General features: G+C 43.0%; 1 protein-coding gene across 15 annotated transcripts in view; it reads left to right on the top strand.

Annotated features, from left to right (window-relative positions):
- Positions 1 to 19,420, top strand: part of MRTFB (myocardin related transcription factor B) — a 501,337-nt gene that overhangs the window by 324,156 nt on the left and 157,761 nt on the right. For 6 of the 15 annotated variants that reach the window (XM_073591085.1, XM_073591090.1, XM_073591092.1 and 3 more), the window contains exon 1: positions 5,669 to 5,945. The exons of 3 other annotated variants lie outside the window; for them this stretch is intronic. In XM_073591085.1, the coding sequence (XP_073447186.1) occupies positions 5,681 to 5,945 (265 nt within the window). In that variant the 5' untranslated portion in view covers positions 5,669 to 5,680. Of the gene's footprint in view, positions 1 to 5,668; positions 6,057 to 13,763; positions 14,129 to 19,420 lie in introns of those variants that run through there. 6 more of the 15 variants (XM_073591095.1, XM_073591096.1, XM_073591091.1 and 3 more) reach the window with 6 other exon arrangements.

The raw sequence follows: 19,420 nt of genomic DNA, 5'->3' as shown, positions 1-19,420 counted from the left end.
CTATATTACAAAATTGTTACTGCTTTGAAAAAAAAAACATATATAGTACAATTTTTTTTAATATGCATGTATTTAGGGGTTCATATCCAGGGCATATGATTTTACAAAGAATGCCAGTCTGTACACTGTATGCATGTGCGGTTTTTACTACGTTTACCTGTGTACAGCACTAGCTTGCTTGGTTACTAGGACTGGCATGTAAACATTAACAGTATGTAATCAGCGGCACAGGTATTGCTGATTACACATTGTTGATATGTCAGCCCTGAGCAGTAGAGGCGGCTAACAGGTACATTTGTGCTGGACACACGTAAACGTTAGCACAAATGTTTAAAAGCCTACAGCATAAAATATGATCCGTGCGCAAAACCTTGGACACAGGTTTTCAATTTTTTCAATTTTTGGTTTAGAATATGTAGCTGAACACAGGTCCAGATTATAGAGCTCTGTGCTGCAACTATGTGTTGCAATACGGCTACGCCACCAAAGGCATGTTCAAGAGAGGAGCTGAAGAACAGAAAAAAAACGCTAGATGCTCCGCAACACTAAATGCATCCTGCATTTGGCCATTAATGTATTCCAATGGTCTGATTAAATATTCTGGCCAGTGGAATCCATCACGTTCAAATGCTTAATGCGCATTAACGCATGTGCACTACGTGGCTTATACCATGGTTTTTAAGCATCTTTTCTCCCAGGAGAAAAGTCGTTTAGACGCCCTGTGTGCATGATGCCTTAGATTTACAAATACTGTGTAATTTCAGGACCTTCCTGGCTCTATTGTTCACATCCTCACATCATATCATTTTTGGTGAACAGATTTTTTTTAAGCAGATTGTAAAGTATGAGGCCAGCATAAAGCAACCCTGTTGCTAAAATAAATCATTTCCACCAGCAGCCCAGTAAAAGAACATGTTTTATACTTACTAGTTCAGTGGATGGTGAGTGAATTCTGTGCTTTCAGATCTCTGGGTACAACTGTTTTCTGAAACTTCCAAGTGTGTTGGATAGTGTGTGCCCAACTGGTGCCTGTGGTTCCTCCCACCTGCCACTAGGCCTCTATAGTACACAATGATGTAGGGGCTGGTGGAAGGAACCACAGTGCTCTGCAGGTGGGGGGACAATAAACTTACCTGGAAGTCTTAGCAGCAGCGCCCACAGCTCATCATGAGAACAACACACTCACCACCCGCCAGCCAGGTAACAGTATACAAGAAATTCTTTTACATTATTTACACATGGTGGTTGTTTAATACTAGCAACAGGGTGGTTTTTAGTGCTGCATGTTCCTGTGCGATTCACATGTGCTGAAGTGTGGTGCGATCTGAACCCATTCATTTTGAAAAGGCTGAATCGTACTGGACCACACCAAATGTAGTGCATGCTCTACTTTAAAAAAACGGATTGCAATCAGGTTGCATGGTAATTCTATACCATGCAATCTATTGCAGGCAAACGCACTGTTTGCAACCTGCGTATGGGGTGTCATTAACTTTGACTGCAGTGCATTCTGCTGGGAATGGGAACTTAGGCAAGCAATACATGTCCTTTTGGCAAACAATGCAATCAGTTGGAGTCTAGCTTATAATTAGTGGTGTGCCGAAACCGAAAATTCAGGATGCACTTGGCCGAAACCGAAATTGAGGGTTTTAAAAAAATATTTTGGTGCATGACTACTTATAAGGAAGAAGTATAGGAGATGTACTAGAGTGATGGCAAGGCCCTTTGAGTCTGGTATGGATCTTGAAAGGAAAGCTCATGCCAAAATGGAAAAAAATAAATAGCGTGGGGTCCCCCCCAAGACCATACCCAACCCTTCAGTCTTATTTTTTTTTTTTTGGAGTGGGGTACCCCCCCAAATTGATGCCAAACCTTTATCTGAGCATGCAGCCCGGCAGGTCAAGAAAGGGGGGGAAGAGCGAGCGCCCCACGCCCTCCTGGACCATACCAGGCCACACACCTTGTTCCCATGTTGATGGTTGATGTTGATGGTTTTGACAAGTCCTTTAATCTTCAATGTGTCTTCTCCCTCCGGTGGTGTGTTCTTCCTCCAGTCTTCTCCCTCCGTTGCTGCTATCTTCTCCGTTGCCGACCCAGTCCTCCTCTGACGCTGGCTCCTGTCGTTGTGCCAGCTCTGTTCTCTGCCAGTTCTTATATAGCCATGGAGCGTGGCCATATGGTGACGTCGCCATGAGACCCTGCTCCTTGTGATGGAACTTGAAGACTGGAGGAAGAACACAGCACCGGAGGAAGAAGACACATTGAAGATTTTTAATAAAGGATTTGTCAAAACCATCTCTTGTTTTTATTTACACTACACTACTTTTTTTTTTGGGGGGGTGAATAAGTAGGGGTACAATGTACCTCTACTCATTCACATGGGGGGCCAGGATCTGGGGTCCCCCTTGGGCTTACAGATTTTGATAAGCCCCCTGCCCGCAGACCCCCACAACCACCACCCAGGGTTGTCGGGAAGAGGCCCTTGTCCCCATCAACATGGGGACAAGGTGCTTTGGGGTAAGGGGCGCAGAGCCCTCTTTGCCCAAAAGTACCTACCCCCCCATGTTGAGGGCCTGGGGGAGTGCTCGCACTTGGAAGTGCAGTCGCTGTAGATCTGACAGGAAGATCTGAAATGAGGGGAAGCTCAGCTGATTTTATCATCCAATCATGTGCAAGCTAAAATGCAGTTTTTTATTTTTCTTGCATGTCCCCCTCAGATCTACAGCGACTGCACTTCCAAGTGCACTTGTAGCGCAAAGTGGATTTGCCTTTAGTAAATAACCCCCAATGTGTTAAGGGGAAGGAAATATGGTCACTATGAAGTTTTAATCTGCAAGTTGATACAATGATATTGAGGCCAGCAAAGATCTCCACTTAGGGTCGGTTCACACATGGGCAACACGACTTTAGCGCGACTTTGTACCGCGACTTCAACGCGGCTTCAGCGCGACTTTAGCGCGACTTCAGCGCGACTTCGGCAAATTACGAGGCGACTTGAAGTCGCCTCCATGGCAGGCGACTTCGCCTGTGGCCAATCACCTCTCTGGGAGGGAGGGGGGAGGGAGGGGTTTTCTCTGCAAAGTCGCTTGAGAGATCCGACTTGCAGGCGACTTACATTGAGTTGAATGGGTACAAGTCGCCTACAAGTCGGATAGAAGTAGTACAGGAACCTTTTTTGAAGTCGGAGCGACTTCAGTAGTGTCAGTTAAGACGGTTCAATTCACTACAATTGTAATCTAAATGCAAAGCGACTTGGGGCGACTTGGGGCGACTTGAGGGCGTACAAGTCGGATCCCAAGTCGCCCCAGTGTGAACCGAGCCTTACTAAACTGCAATTTTTTAACACTAGTTGTATCAATTTATTAGAGCTGCACGATTCTGGCCAAAATGAAAATCACGATTTTTTTGCTTAGAATAAAAAGATCACGATTCTCGTGACATAAAATCTTTCACATTATACAAAAAAAAAAAAAAAAAAATGGGCTAACTTTACTGGTTAGATTTTTTTTTTTTTTTTTTTTAATTCATTAAAGTAATTTTTTCCAAAAAAATTGCATTTGAAAGACCGAGTGCATATACAGTGTGACATAAAATATTGCAACAACCACCATTTTATTCTCTAGGGTGTCTACTAAAAAAATATATATGTTTGGGGGTTCTAAATGATTTTCTAGCAAAAAAAAATGATTTTAACTTGAAACCAACAAATGTCAGAAAAAGGTTTAGTGTTTAAGTGGTTAAACTTTTTTCACTTGCACAGGAAGTCTATTCCATTGACAAATTGTTACAATGTTTATACTTAAGTTCAACTGATAAAGAATGTTTTGCTTCTTGGCAGACTGCCAGGTTTCTCTCTTCATTTCTTTTGAGGGCTGTGGCTTCAGAGAATTGTGAAACACTTTTGTCAAGATCGCGATAATGATTCTTGACAATCACGATGACGATTCTTGACGATTAATTGTGCAGCTCTACAATTTATGGTTCGCTCCTGCACTTCTCTAATATTATTTTGCTCTGCCTTATAGCTGAATCGCAAATGCAAGTAGCTACAGAACTTAATCCACTTGTTAGATTCCACAGTCAGCATACAGGCTCAGATATCACTTAAGTAGATTCAGATTAGGGATATAGTCACCTTCCATTCATTTCCCATTCCTGTATTTACCTCGAGGAGGGATTAGACATGGCAAGGTTCTCAGGTATAGGAGAACATGTGATTCATTTCCCCATTTCCCCACATGATAATGCTGGTACTTGGCCATGGATTGGTGGAAGAGTGGATGAAAGACAATTACAAGCTGTTGCAGGGTGCTTATAATAACCTGTTGCTTTGTCTTGCATTGACAAAACAAAGCTATACTTTAAAGCTCATGTCTGGGCAGATATAAAAAACTCCATTGATTTAAAAAATAATTTTACACAGAGTTGGCACTCCCAGGTAATACAGGAAAATAGTGTAAAAGAAGTGACCCTAGCAGTTGCTTTTGGTTGCCAAAGGTTGTAACAGCTACAGGTTCTAGTGATATTTCCTGGGCAGAACTTTAAAACCTACCTCCGTATTTTTTTTTAAGGTGAGGGAATAGATAACATTTGTCAGTTTAGTATTTCTTTACTGCCCATATAAGAAATGGGAAGGGAGGAAAGGGTGTGGTTCTTACTGGGACAAGAGGGCACACACAGCAATAAAACGTTCTCATAAGTTCTCACCTTCTCCTTCTCTAATAAACGTGTTGTTTTTTTTTTTTTGTCTGTTTCCTTGTTGGAGAGATTTCACATCACTTCCCGTCCAGACAGGCTCTGCTGCATTAAGCTGGCAATACACAGAGGTGTAGCTTATATAACAGGAATTGACTGAAATTCATCCTGTTGGCACCATCTGGTTCAACAAAGATCAACTAACAAAATCGAAGCAGTCTAAAGGAAAACTGTTGGTTGGATGCAATCACTGTTTGGGTATTCGAGTAGCTGCTGGTGTCACGACTGCTTGAATACAATAATCGATATCAGACATTCCTCCAGCCACACTGTTTAGCGTATGTGGAGCAATCTATTTGATTTCTCTTGTTCAGCCTGCTATATGAATTTTAACAGGTTACTCTAGAATCTACCAAAATTCGCTATATGGGTGGTCCCAGTGCCAGCTGGTGGTATATTTTTTGAGGGGGTGGCAAACAATCCACCTGTTGCCCCGAGCCCACACTTTTTTTGAAGCCTATTAGAGCCTCTGGCTCTAATTATGTGCTTCTAAAAAAAACAAAATCAACCCCCATTGGAATCCATGCATCCAGCACCCTGCATGTAGAGCATCCGGATGCATGGATTGGGGGGGGGGGGTGGCCCTGCGCCCTGCATTACGGGCCGCCACTGGGTGGTCCTGTTGCCCACCTCCTACCCAACATCTTTATTTGAAAAATCAAAAAACACAGGAGGAAAAATGTCAGTTGAGCAGCAACTGCATCCAATGGGATGCAGCCGCAGTTCAGGTACTTTAACCAGGGCTGGCTGTGGCTGTCAGAATACAATTGCCAATAGTGGGAGATTCCTCCATCTATTATGCATAGCGTGGTTGGGGGAATCTGGACAGAATTACAAATCTATTAGCTGGTACAACAGTCTCCATGTATGAGTTTTCACTCTGCATTGAATTGTTTGTATAAGTACATTAATCATTATCTGGGAAATGATGAATTCAGGTATCATCATTTATAAAATAAGAATATATTGCAGGGTTGTGACCTTAGCACGTATAAAGTCATGTTTTAAACTGCACACAGTTAAGATCTCCTTCCCCAGGAACTGGCTTCTACTCATTTGGACAGAGGTGCGGTGGGGTGTACTTCCTCCCCGTCTTCTATACAGACTGTACTGCAACATCAACTACTTTCATGATTACTTCACATGTTGCCTCAGCATCTGCTTCATTTCTTGTCTTCCTGTCTTGGGGGGTGAGTGTTACTGCAACCGAAATTCAAAAGCCAGTTTGTCACAAAGCACTGTTTTGAATGTGACTCCAAGCAACCATTCCTGTGTTGGCGGCACCAGAACTCTTTGAGTAGGTAAAACCCAATGTCTGATTGTAATAATGCAGATGAGTTTGTTCATATCCTATCCTGAGGCAGCTGAGTAGAGTCCTAGACGGCAGACATCAGGAACATGAATGTATTATTTAGATCGTTTTATGCGGTGCTTATGCAACATCATGCGATGTTCTGTGCTATGCTGTCCGTAGGAAAGTTTGTATTTACTACTTGTAGCAGTTATTGCAGTATTCAATACTAAATGACAGTTTTTTAGCAGTGTTAACCCTTTCTTGTGCAGTACTTCAATAAGTTTAAAATTGCAGTAGTAACACTATGGGGGAGTTTATCAAAACTGAAGAACCAATCAACTTCTGTCTTCAGCTTGATCGGTTAAGCTTTGAAAATGAAGGATCAAAGCTGATTGGTTGCATGCACAGCTGCTCTCGTTTTGATAAACTCTCTTTATGTGACATGGAAGAATTTGTAATTCTGCATAGGAGAGTTAACGTTCTCAAACTGACATGCAGCTCGAGCGGTTTAAGGCTAGGGCTATGCGGGAGATTTGAGTGGCTTAATTAACCTACTAAAACCTATAAATACATTTATAAATGGTGTGCCCTATCATAGTGGCACTTTAAAGGGGATGTTCATTTTACTTTTAACCCCCGCTTACCCTTTTTTGGTGGGTTATGCTTGATTAACATTGTCACACACCCAGTGAATCCAGTGATGTGATCTGCTGCTAGACATCGGGTACTGCTCTGCCATCCTCTGTCTACACACTGGGGGCCATCTGTCTCTTCATAGTTCATGTAGTTATCCCCAGATGACGTGCCATTATTTCTGCCCTGCTCCAGCCACTGTGAGGACACTGATCCATCCTGGGATAGCAGGCGTAGATTTCCCAGAAGGCTGCTGGAGCAGGGCAGTGAAAATGTAGCCAAGGGGCAAGGAGGAACACAATTTAGAAGAAAAGGTAAACATAGAAAAAAGGAGTGTCAGGGTTGCATGTTTGCTGGGGGGGATTGCGATGCAGATCATTTGTTTTTTGCTGTGAAAGTGTGCTTTATTTAATGCATCATTACATCATAGACCAGCTTTTATCCACTAAATCATTTAAAGCAAAACTAAATTGTACTGTTGTGCTGTGCCCTCCTCCTTCAGCTTGGACAGGTCAGGCTCTGGTTGTCACTACATCTAGTGATGTCATTTCCCATGCAGGTTCTCTCCAGTCCTGCAACAATCTTCTTCAGCCATTGGACGGCCAATTTTTTAACCCCTGCGCATTGTCCCCAGCAATAGGCTGTATTCTCTACATGTGTACATACACAAGGAATAAGTACAAGGAGCACTGGAGAAAATGTTTATATACAGTGGTTATAAAAAGTCTACACACCCCTGTTAAAATATTTTCTGTGATGTAAAAAAGTGAGACAAAGATAAATCATTTCAGAACTTTTTCCACCCTTAATGTGACTTATAAACTGTACAACTCAGTTGAACAACAAACTGAAATCTTTTAGGTGGAGGAAAGTAAAAATAAAAAAGTAAAATAATGTGGTTGCATAAGTGTGCCACACCCTTAACCACTTAAGGACTAGCCTCGTTGGATTTTAGCTGTTTACATGTTTAAAAGAGGTTTTGCTAGAAAATTACTTAGAACCCCCAAACATTATATATGTTTTTTCTTCTAACACCCTAGAGAATAAAATGGCGGTCGTTGCAATACTTTTTTTTTGCACCGTATTTGCGCAGCGGTCTTAAAAGCACACTTTTTTTGGAAAAAAAATCACTTTTTTGAATAAAAAAATAAGACAACAGTAAAGTTAGCCCAATTTTTTTATATTGTGAAATATAATGTTATGCCAAGTAAATTGATACCCAACATGTCACGCTTGAAAATTGCGCCCGCTCGTGGAATGGCGTCAAACTTTTACCCTCAAAAATCTCCATAGGCGACCTTTAAAAAATTCTACAGGTTGCATGTTTTGCGGTACAGAGGAGGTCTAGGGCTATAATTATTGCTCTCGCTCTACCGGTCACGGTGATACCTCACATGTGTGGTTTGACCACTGTTTTCATATCCGGGCGCTACTCGTGTATGCGTTCGCTTCTGCGCGTGAGCTCGTCGGGATGGGGGTTTTTAAAAAAAAAAAAAATTTTATTATTTATTTTACATTATTTTATTTATTTTTACACTGTTTTTTGAAAAAAAAAATTGTGTCACTTTTATTCCTATTACAAGGAATGTAAACATCCCTTGTAATATAAAAAAGCATGACAGGACCTCTTAAATATGAGATCTGGGGTCAAAAGGACCTCAGATCTCATATTTACACTAAAATGCAATTAAAAAAAAAAAAGTAATTAAAAAAATAACATTTGAGAAAATGTGCCTTTAAGAGGCGTGGACGGAAGTGACGTTTTGACGTCACTTCCGGCCAGCAGTGTCATGGAGACGAGTGGGCGCCATCTTAGCCTCACTCATCTCCAGTCACAGGACGGAGACGGATGCGATCGCCTCCGCCGCTACCGATGACTCAGGTAAGCAGCAGAGGGCACCGGATCGCGGCGGGAGGGGGCACTCTCCCGCCACCGATAAAAGTGATCTCGCGGCGAATCCGCCGCAGGGACCAATTTTATCTGAAAGCCGGCCGCCGCACGAAAACGGGGATACCGCGGATATGGCAGCTAGCTGCTGCCATAACAACGATATCCCCGTTCAAAGTTTGGACGTACATCGGCGTGCGGCGGTCGGCAAGTGGTTAAACTAATACTTTGTAGAAGAACCTTTTGATTTTATTACAGCACTCAGTCTTTTTGGATATGAGTCTATCAGCATGGCACATCTTGACTTGGCAATATTAGCCCACTCTTCTTTGCAAAAATACTCCAAATCTATCAGATTGCGAGGGCATCTCCTGTGCACAGCCCTCTTCAAATCACCCCACAGATTTTCAATCGGATTCAGATCTGAGCTCTGGCTGGGCCATTCCAAAACTTTAATCTTCTGGTGAAGTCATTCCTTTGTTGAGTTGGATATATGCTTTGTGTCGTTGTCATACTGAAAGATGAAGATCCTCTTCATGTTCAGCTTTCTAGCAGAAGCCTGAAGGTTTTGTGCCAATATTGACTGGTATTTGGACCTGTTTATAATTCCCTCTACCTGACCCTGTTCCAGCTAAAGAAAAACAGCCCCAAAGCAGTTCTTGGTAATGTCACTGTTGTGCCATATTTTCTCCACTTGATGATGACTGTCTTCACTGTGTTCCGTGGTATATTTAATGCCTTGGTAATTCTTCTGTACCCTTCTCCTGACTGATACCGTTTAACAATGAGATCCCTCTGATGCTTTGGAAGCTGTCTGCGGACCATGGCTTTTGCTGTAGGATGCGACTAAGAAAATGTCAGGAAAGACCTACTAGAACAGCTGAACTTTATTTGGGGTTAATCGGAGGCACTTTAAATGATGACAGGCGTGTACTGACTCCTATTTAACATGAGTTTTAATGTGATTGCTTAATTCTGAACACAGCTACATCCCCAGTTATAAGAGGGTGTGCATACTTATGCAAACACATTTTTTTTAATTATTATTTTTACCCCCCCCCCCCCCTTAAAGATTTCAGTTTGTTTTTCAATTGAGTTGTACAGTTTATAGGTCACATTAAAGGTAGAAAAAGTTCTGAAATTAGTTATCTTTGTCACATTTTTTTACATCACAGAAACCTGACATTTTAACAGGGGTGTGTAGACTCTTTATATCCACTGTGAATATATATATATATATATATATATATATATATATATATATATACACACACACATACTATATTACCAAAAGTATTGGAACGCCTGCCTCTATACGCACATGACCTTTAATGGCATCCCAGTCTTAGTTCGTATAGTTTAATATTGCGTTGGTCCACCCTTTGCAGCTTCAACTATTCTAGAAAGGCCTTCCACAAGGTTTAGGAGTGTGTCAATGGGAATGTTTGACCATTCTTCCAGAAGTGCATTTGTGAGGTCAGGCACTGATGTTGGACAAGAAGGCCTGGCTCACAGTCTCCACTCTAATTTATCCCAAAGGTGTTCTGTTGGGTTGAGGTCAGGACTCTGTGCAGTCAAGGTCCTCCACCCCAAACTCACTCATCCTTGTCTTTATGGACCTTGCTTTGTGCACTGGTGCGCAGTCTTGTTGGGCCCAATTAGCCATTTTCCCTCCCTGGTGTCATGTGACTTGTTAGTGTTACAGGGTCTCAGGTGTGAATGGGGAGCAGGGGTGTTAAATTTGGTGTTATCGCTCTCACTCTCTCATACTGGTTACTGGAAGTTTAACATGGCACCTCATGCCAAAGCGCTCTCTGAGGATCTGAAAAAAAGAATTGTTGCTAAAAATAAAGATGGCCTAGGCTATAAGAAGATTGCCAAGACCCTGAAACTGAGCTGCAGCTCGGTGGCCAAGACCATACAGTGGTTTAACAGGACAGGTTCGACCCAGAACAGGTCTTGCCATGGTCGATCAAAGAAGTTGAGTGCGTGTACCCAGCGAACCATGTCCTGTGGTCTGATGAGAAAAAGATAAACTTATTTGGTTCAGATGGTGTCAAGCGTGTGTGGAGGCAACCAGGTGAGGAATACAAAGACAAGTGTGTCTTGCCCACAGTCAAGCATGGTGGTGGGAGTGTAATGGTCTGGGGCTGCATGAGTGCTGCCGGCACTGGGGATCTACAGTTTATTGAGGGAACCATGAATGTCAAAATGGACCCTGACATACTGAAGCAGAGCATGATTCCCTCCCTTAAGAGACTGGGCTGCAGGGCAGTATTCCAACCTGATAACGACCCCAAACACACCTCCAAGAAGATCACTGCCTTGCTAAAGAAGCTGAGGGTAAAGGTGATGGACTCGCCAAACATGTCTCCAGACCTAAACCCTTTTGAGCATCTGTGGGGCATCCTCAAACAGAAGGTGGAGGAGCACAAGGTTCTAACATCCACCAGCTCCGTGATGTCGTCATGGAGGAGTGGAAGAGAACTCCAGTGGTAACCTGTGAAGTTCTGGTGAATTCCATGCCAGAGAGGGTTAAGGCAGTGCTGGAAAATAATGGTGGCCACACAAAATATTGACACTTTGGGCCCAATTTGGACATTTTCAGTTGAAAAGGGGTGAACTCACCTTTGTTGCCAGCGGTTAAAAAATGAATGGCTGTGTGTTGAGTTATTTTGAGGGGACAGAAAATGTACACTGTTATACAAGCTGTACTCTCACTACTTTACATTGTAGTAAAGTGTAATTTCTTCAGTGTTGTTACATGAAAAGATATAATAACATTTTTACAAAATTATGAGGGGTGTACTCACTTTTGTGAGATACTGTGTATATCTAAATATATATTTTCTCAAACCAAAAGATAATTTGCATGCTACACCCATTAGCCTTGATTGGCTGTCACTTCTTTCATTCCCTTTTGGGAGGAGTTTTATACACTATATATATCTCAACATCCGTGGGCTGGATGTTATGTCTTTGATGATGCCCTGGAGGAGGGGCAAAACGCGTTGACGCAATATCCGGCTCACGTTCAACCAGTGACGCTTCTTCCTGTTCCCGTGGAACGCACGCTTACAGCGGCGATTGCGGAAGTTTTTCTGATATGCCTGATTGCAACCCTGAATCTCGTGAGTAGCGCTGTGATGTGCAAGTGATCTCTTTCTCCACAGTACTTCACCATATTGTTTCTCCTTGTCTTTTGGGTTTGAATTGATGGTCTACATCTACAAGTTTTTATCCCACCTACCACGATTTAGAGTCATCCTTTCTGCCTTCTGAACTGCATTACATCAGAGCCATCTAACCGCAGTATTTCAGGTGACTGATTGTCAGCATAGGCTGAAGAGATGCTATTATCCAGTGGGGTTGCTACCAAGAATTTTGCACAGTAATCCAGCTTATGGCACTTATCCGGGACCAATCACTGTCACTTTATTAGTAATTGTATATATTTTTTGTCAGCACATATTTTTATATATCAATTTTATATGTTTAGCACATATTCTATAAGTGTATGTATTTAAGATCATCGGATCACCGCACAGTTCACTTTTCACTTAGTGTTACATATACGGTTGTAGCACTTGCTTTATTCGCCAGCGCTGTATGTATTTGGTTTTTATTATTTGCATGCTACTGTTGTCAAATGTCTAACTCTTTTTTTACAGGAAAGACTTTAGTTCCACCTGAATGGCTCATTCATTCAAGTATTATTATGTGGTGACATATGGTGCTGTGTGCTGCACTGTGTTAAAATCCAGACATGATGCACTTTAACCCTAGGTTCACACCTATGCATTTTTTAGTGCGTTTTGCCTTTTGCAGAAATGCACTACAGTCCGTTTAACATGGTTTCCTCTGGTACACATTCACATCTATGCATTTTGCTGTCGGTGCGTTTTTTGAAATGGTTGTAGACATTGTTTCTGATATTTGTGGGTAGTAGACTTAAATAGAATTGCACCAGAAACGCAAGTGTTGTGTTTGTGGTGCATTTTTCCATTTAAAACACTGTATATAGCTGGCTGCTAAGGAAGGGGCTGAGAAAACGGCCGCGGCGTCCTTAACAACTGATGAGTCATCGGCTGTCAGCGGCTTTTCTTGCTGATTGTAGGTCAGGAAATGGAGGGAACAAGCAAGCGAAACATACCGGGCCACATGCCCTCAACATGGGGGGGTGGGTGCTTTGGGGCAGGGGGGTCCTGCGCCTTGCCCCCATGTTGATGAGGACAAGGGCCTGTTCCTGACAACCCTGGCCCATGGTTGTTGGGGTCTGCAGGCGGGGGGCTTATCAGAATCTAGAAGCCCCCAGAATCTCCCTCCCTTCCCTGGCTTTCATCTCCCTTGGATATAGTATTGTTCCACTTATACGGATTGGACTTATTTCTCTCTTTTTGTCATATTTATTGTGCTGCACTTTCCATCGTTTGTTATTAAATAAGAAGACCGGAGCCGTCATCTCCCGGTGTTGTCTTCTTCTCATGCTGTCTTCTTCCTCTCCACTGGACCTGCTAAAAGAACAAAAAAGCCGGTCTTGTCCCAAAGCTGTCTTCCTTTGTTGTGATGACCCTGCTATCCGGAACCTCTTATATAGCTACGTCCAATGACGTCGCCCAGGAAAGCCCACCCCTTGTGACGTCACATGTATAGGTGTGTTTGCATGTGATTGCATTCTAATGGCCAGAATATATGAATGTTCTGGCCAATAGAACGCATTAATTCCAAATGTGTATAAATGCATGTGCAAAATGAGGCTGTAGGGCCACTTCTCACCAGATGAAGCCCTGTGGGGTTTTTATTCTGCATGGACTTTGTGGAACATGGATTCCAATGGTATAGTTCACACTGTGCGGACAACCAAGGTACAACATGCTGTTCTTTTTCTGGATGGAACACACATGTCCTGAATGGAGGGGAAGGAAAAAAGGGGGAAATGCATCAAAAACACACAACAAATGTGCATTCAGAAATACAGGATTGTGCTGTTAGATGGGTTTTGAAGCTATTTTTTCCTGCTGGGAGTAAATGCATCAAAAGGATAAATTCCCCCCATGTGTGTGTATGAGCTTCACAAGTGTGATCGGGACCATCAGAGGAAGTGTGAGGATGAGAAACCTGGCAGGGGTTCTAATCCCTCTCCACTCTATCCACAGCTCACCCCCAGCTATCCGACAGTCCCGTCCTAGTCATTGGCGGTGGGCGGGGCGCGCTGTACGGAGGGGCGGAGTCCTCCCTCTGCCGTCCTGTGTGGGAGAATCCAGAGCGCTGTGCGCAGGTCTGATGAGCGGAGTACTATGGCTGTCCTCCCGGGCTCAGACCTGTGATCGCTCGTAGCTCGGGGGATCGTGTACAATCATCATCGCCGCCACCGATCATCGCTTTCCTGCTCCAGCCTTTGTCTGCTCGGGATATAGAGAGGGGAGCGGCGGATCTCACTATGATTGATAGCAGTAAGAAGCAGCCCGGCTTCCCGGAGATCCTATCTACCGGCGATCTGGAGGCATTGAAGGATAAGGAATGTCTGGATCTGAACAGCCAGAAGAGTCTGAAGGAAGGTCAGTGCGGGCCGAGGAGGATGGGGGGATGATGAGGATGATGATGATGAGGATGATGATGGGGGGTGCATTGCTATGCAGACATGACTCCGGTGTCCGCAGTGTCCGCCTCCTGTCTGTACATCTGGATTGTACATTATACAGCATTGTCCGACTACACTTCATATCATTACAGACCATAGATTGTCATCAGAATTGTGATCACCTCCCCCTCCTCACATTCTATAACATGAACTTCTGTACCCCTCATTTCCTAAAGTCTGCCATTGTATGGAGGAGGATTGATACCCCCCAATCCCATCCCATCCCACAGAACAGCAATACAGTGATTGGATGTCCCTGTGCAGCCCTCAGGGCCCTGCAGACACTCATCTGTTTCCTTGTTGTCCTCTTCTAGCTGTGATTTCCTGCAGTCTCATGTCATTTGTCTCCCCTCTATTTCTATCTCCTGCAGAACATCCCCACCTCCTATAGAATATTCACAGTCCCTGACAGTCTCCTGCAGTACATCCCCACCTCCTATAGAATATTTACAGTCCCTGACAGTCTCCTGCAGCACATCCCCACCTCCTATAGAATATTCACAGTCCCTGACAGTCTCCTGCAGCACATCCCCCACCTCCTATAGAATATTCACAGTCCCTGACAGTGTCTGCAGTCTCTGACAGTCTCCTGCAGCGTGTCTGCAGTCTCTGACAGTCTCCTGCAGCGTGTCTGCAGTCTCTGACAGTCTCCTGCAGCGTGTCTGCAGTCTCTGACAGTCTCCTGCAGCGTGTCTGCAGTCTCTGACAGTCTCCTGCAGCGTGTCTACAGTCTCTGGCCGTCTCCTGCAGCGTGTCTGCAGTCTCTGGCCGTCTCCTGCAGCGTGTCTGCAGTCTCTGGCCGTCTCCTGCAGCGTGTCTGCAGTCTCTGGCCGTCTCCTGCAGCGTGTCTGCAGTCTCTGGCCGTCTCCTGCAGCGTGTCTGCAGTCTCTGGCCGTCTCGTGCAGCGTGTCTGCAGTCTCTGACAGTCTTGTGCAGTGTGCACACTGATTTTTATGTGCCACCCTTTTGTCATGTTGAGGGCTGCACTTGAGAACCACCCCCCCCCCCCCAAAAAAAAAATCAAGAAAGTTGACCACCACTGTTGTATGTACATGATGGTCCTTGCATATATCTACTATTGTAGGGGCTTATACACACGGGCATGAAGCCATTAGAAGAATTAGATGTGTCTAAATGCGAGTACTTCAGGCCGGATTGCCATCTGTGTGATGCAGTTTTTCCCCATCGCATTCTATGTGCATTTTACGTACATTTTTAAGTATTTTTGCTGCCATTAAACTCTGTTAGAATGTATATTTTATGACAGCGCAGCAAAAATGCAGGATTGTGTGTTTGAATAAAAATACATGTTCTCATAGAATTTAATGGCAGTGCAGCTAAAAATGAACATAGAAAAGTGACCCGGAGAAACCTACAGCGCTCAGATGTAAACGGGCCTTAGGTGCGTATTGTCTGCAGAATCTTCTGCTAGCTCTGCCAATAAGATCCTGTGTTCCATGTATACACCATATGGATAAACCCAACCACATTCTGATTTCTCTTATTTAGCTGCAGTGGAAAAGATTGAAATATGTTTATTTTATATGATGTAAAGCTATAAGTCTATATTGGCTTTTGTGTAAAGAAAATCTTCCCCACCCCTCCACTTCCTGTGCTCTCTAGAAAAGAGGGCATGATGTCCCAACCTGGTGTTTAAACAAGTCTGGGGGATGACATCATTGTTCATTTGTAATGCTGGAGGGAGGGAGCCATGAGCTCACTAGTTGTCTAGGTGTAAATCATTACCTCTCTCTCTTTTCTGCTGGAGAGGGAAGAGAAGCTTCCCTCTTGTCACTCGATCTTGTCTGTAATCTGGGCTGCATTCATTTATTCATTTAATCATTGCTTTGCTGATTGCAGTAGGACAAGCGCTCACATTTTGTATCTAGTTACTGCAGATACTTGATTGTTACATACACATCTCAGGGTGAATGTTCACTCCGGGTTTTTGTCTCTTGTATTGATCTGTTTTTCACAGTTGCATATTGTCCTCCTTTGCTATTGTATTCCCATGTTGGTGAAAAGTGTTTACATTGTGTTTGAAATGAGTCATCCGCTGTGCTTGTCAGTCTATGTGATGTGTGATCTTCTTTCTGGAAGTAGTGCAACTCATATACTTAGTTATATATGTGAAGTGTGTCTGTGGTCTGTATGGGAGTGGCAATAGACTGTGTACTTGGAAGTACCTGTATTTTAATCTTAGCATGCATGGTGTGATCTTGTGGCTTGTGCTACAACCAGCTGCAGAATTTTCCATAGTAAGCACCGCAGGCTCTTGTCACCCAGGCAGACAGTGCTATTATTTTGTTATGAGATCTGTCATTGTGTATAGCCAAACCTTAAGAGACTGGAAAGTATTTGCTCTGCAGGATTCAGTACATTAATCTCGTCAGACATTTCTGCAGCTTGGCCTGCCCTGCTTTAAATACCCTGCACGTGCTTGAGTTTCAAATAATATTCACAGCCTTTCATAGATCCACGAAAGCTCTGCATAGAAATAGAAAAGAGATGTACCTGATGGATTGACAAGAAAAATAATCCAATATTAGATTGAAAGATCTTGCACCGTGTCTGAGAAATTGTGTTAATTTTATGCAGCAGATAACCAGGTGCCCAGGGATGCCACGTCTGAGCCTTATCCAATGGCAAATGCACAAGCTTTGGGGAGCATGAGTCTGCTTATTGGAATTATTCTTTCATTATTTTATCAGGGAGCCATAGTAACGCCCAAAGTGAGCATCTGAGAATAGGTCATGTATTGGCGAAAATATCCATTCATGTAATATAGAATAAAACAAATGTGACAAACCCAACATGCAGACAGATATTTGTTTGTAAAAAAAAAAACAAAAAACAAAAAAAAAAACAGCAGTAGGTGTATCAGGTTAAACTGGTTGTTGCAATGTATGATACACACGACTGTATGCAAGAGTAATAAAATACAGAGTTTCCAACCAGCAGCCCTTATCAGAGTTGTTTGTACATAAACAGATCCAAGTAGAAGAGTAGTCTAAGGCTGGATTCACACATGCATTTTTAGTGCTATTTGCACTACAGAACATGTTTCATAGGAAACCACGTTACATGGACTGAAGTGCAAATCTGCGAAATGCAAAAAGCATAGGTGTGAATCCAGCCTAAAAAGGCCATCCCCCTCAGGGTAGTATGGAGTTAAGCTGGCCATAAACTCGGCAAATTTCACTCTGTTCCTGATGAACCAACTGAAATTGGCTTGAAAAATCAAAGTGGGTGAAAAATTGGTTTGGTTGTCACAGATGCAGCCACTGTTGAAATACAATAGCCGAAACTGCACACTCATGAAGCCTCAGAACATGATACTCCCACCACCATGCTTGACTGTAGGCAAGACACACTTGTCTTTGTACTCCTCACCTGGTTGCCACCACACATGCTTGACACCATCTGAACCAAATACGTTTATCTTGGTCTCATCAGATCACAGGACATGGTTCCAGTAATCCATGTCCTTAGTCTGCTTGTCTTCAGCAAACTGTTGGCGGACTTTCTTGTGCATCATCTTTTAGAAGAGGCTTCCTTCTGGGACAACAGCCATGCAGGCCAATTTGATGCAGCGTGTGGCGTATGTTCTGAGCACTGACAGGCTGACCCCCCACCCCTTCAATCTCTGAAGCAATGCTGGCAGCACTCATATGTCTCTTTCCCAAAGACAACCTCTGGATATGACCCTGAGCACGTGCACTCAACTTCTTTGGTCGACCATGGCGAGGCCTGTTCTGATTGGAACCTGTCCTGTTAAACCGCTGTATGGTCTTGCTCACCATGTTGCAGCTCAGTTTCAGGGTCTTGGCAATCTTCTTATAGCCTAGGCCATCTATATGTAGAGCAATAATTCTTTTTTTTTTTTTTTCCAGATCCTCAGAGTTCTTTGCCATGAGATGCCATGTTGAACTTCCAGTGACCAGTGTGAGAGAGAGAGAGCGATAACACCAAATTTAACACACCTGCTCCCCATTCACACTTGAGACCTTGTAATACTAACGCGCCACATGACATCGGGGAGGGAAAATGGCTAATTGGGCCCAATTTGGACATTTTCACTTAGACGTGTACACAGTTTTGTTGCCAGCAGTTTAGATATTAATGGCTGTGTGATGAGTTATTTTGAGGGGACAGCAAATTTACACTGTTATACAAGCTGTACACTGACTACTTTACATTGTAGCAAAGTGTCATTTCTTCAGTGTTGTCACATGAAAAGATATAATTACAAAAATGTGAGGGGTGTACTCACTTTTGTGTGATACTGTATATCATTTTTCCAAAGGTGAACTTATCCTTTATTTACCCAAACACCAGAATGTTTAAGATGTATGCCACCGATTTATAATAGCTGTATTAAAGCTCTTATGTTTTTTGGGGGTTTTTTTGACAAGTGTCGGGCTACCATCAGCACAACTGTGAGGTGTGAACAGTCACGATTGAAAAGAATAGGATTTTTATTTTTTTTTTTTTATGTTGAATATTGTAAAGCATTGGAAAATTTGAAGCCAAATGCTCTGGTGTGAATAGGGCCTTAGAGTATTTATCTCTGCTACTGAAAGTTTGAAGATCATAGGCTTAATTCACACAGTTTTAAAATAAGAATCTTTATTTTAGTCATGTGATCTGCTATTTTTAAATGTCATAATTTGTGATATTGTCATCACTGTTACCAGAGAAGTGATTTATGAATAGCTGACCAAAAACACAAAATCCACCTATTTTCTTTGCTCCCCTCACCCCATACCCAATACGTAATAATTAAGAAGAACTTGTGGGGAAGAAATGTGGGGTGCTGTCCTAGATTTACAATACTCCTCATTCTCCAGGATCTCACCAGAAGGAGCGGATGATCACCTACCTGCATTATAGTAGCCCAGGGGAAAAGTGAAAATACAGTAAAACCTTGGTTTGAGAGCGTTTTGCAAGACAAGCAAAATGTTTTAAAAGATTTTGCCTTGATATACAACCGATGTCTTGATATAAGAGTAGCGTCTTGTCACAACTGAGTATAAAAAAAGAAGAGGAGCCTCTAAGTGTAGCAATATGGTTACATTTAATGAAGGTACAACATTTAGCAACTTATTGCTACACTTAGAGGTGCCTCTCTTTTATACACTGTAAAAAAAAAAAATGATTTGATATGCAAGTGCTTTGGATTACAAGCAATGTTCTGGAACGAATTATG

The sequence above is a fragment of the Aquarana catesbeiana genome, linkage group LG06 (assembly GCF_042186555.1).
Source record: "Aquarana catesbeiana isolate 2022-GZ linkage group LG06, ASM4218655v1, whole genome shotgun sequence".
In the NCBI taxonomy this organism is placed as follows: Eukaryota; Metazoa; Chordata; class Amphibia; order Anura; family Ranidae; genus Aquarana; species Aquarana catesbeiana.
Note: the sequence above shows the minus strand (reverse complement) of the source record. Positions and strands in the feature narration are given on the sequence as shown.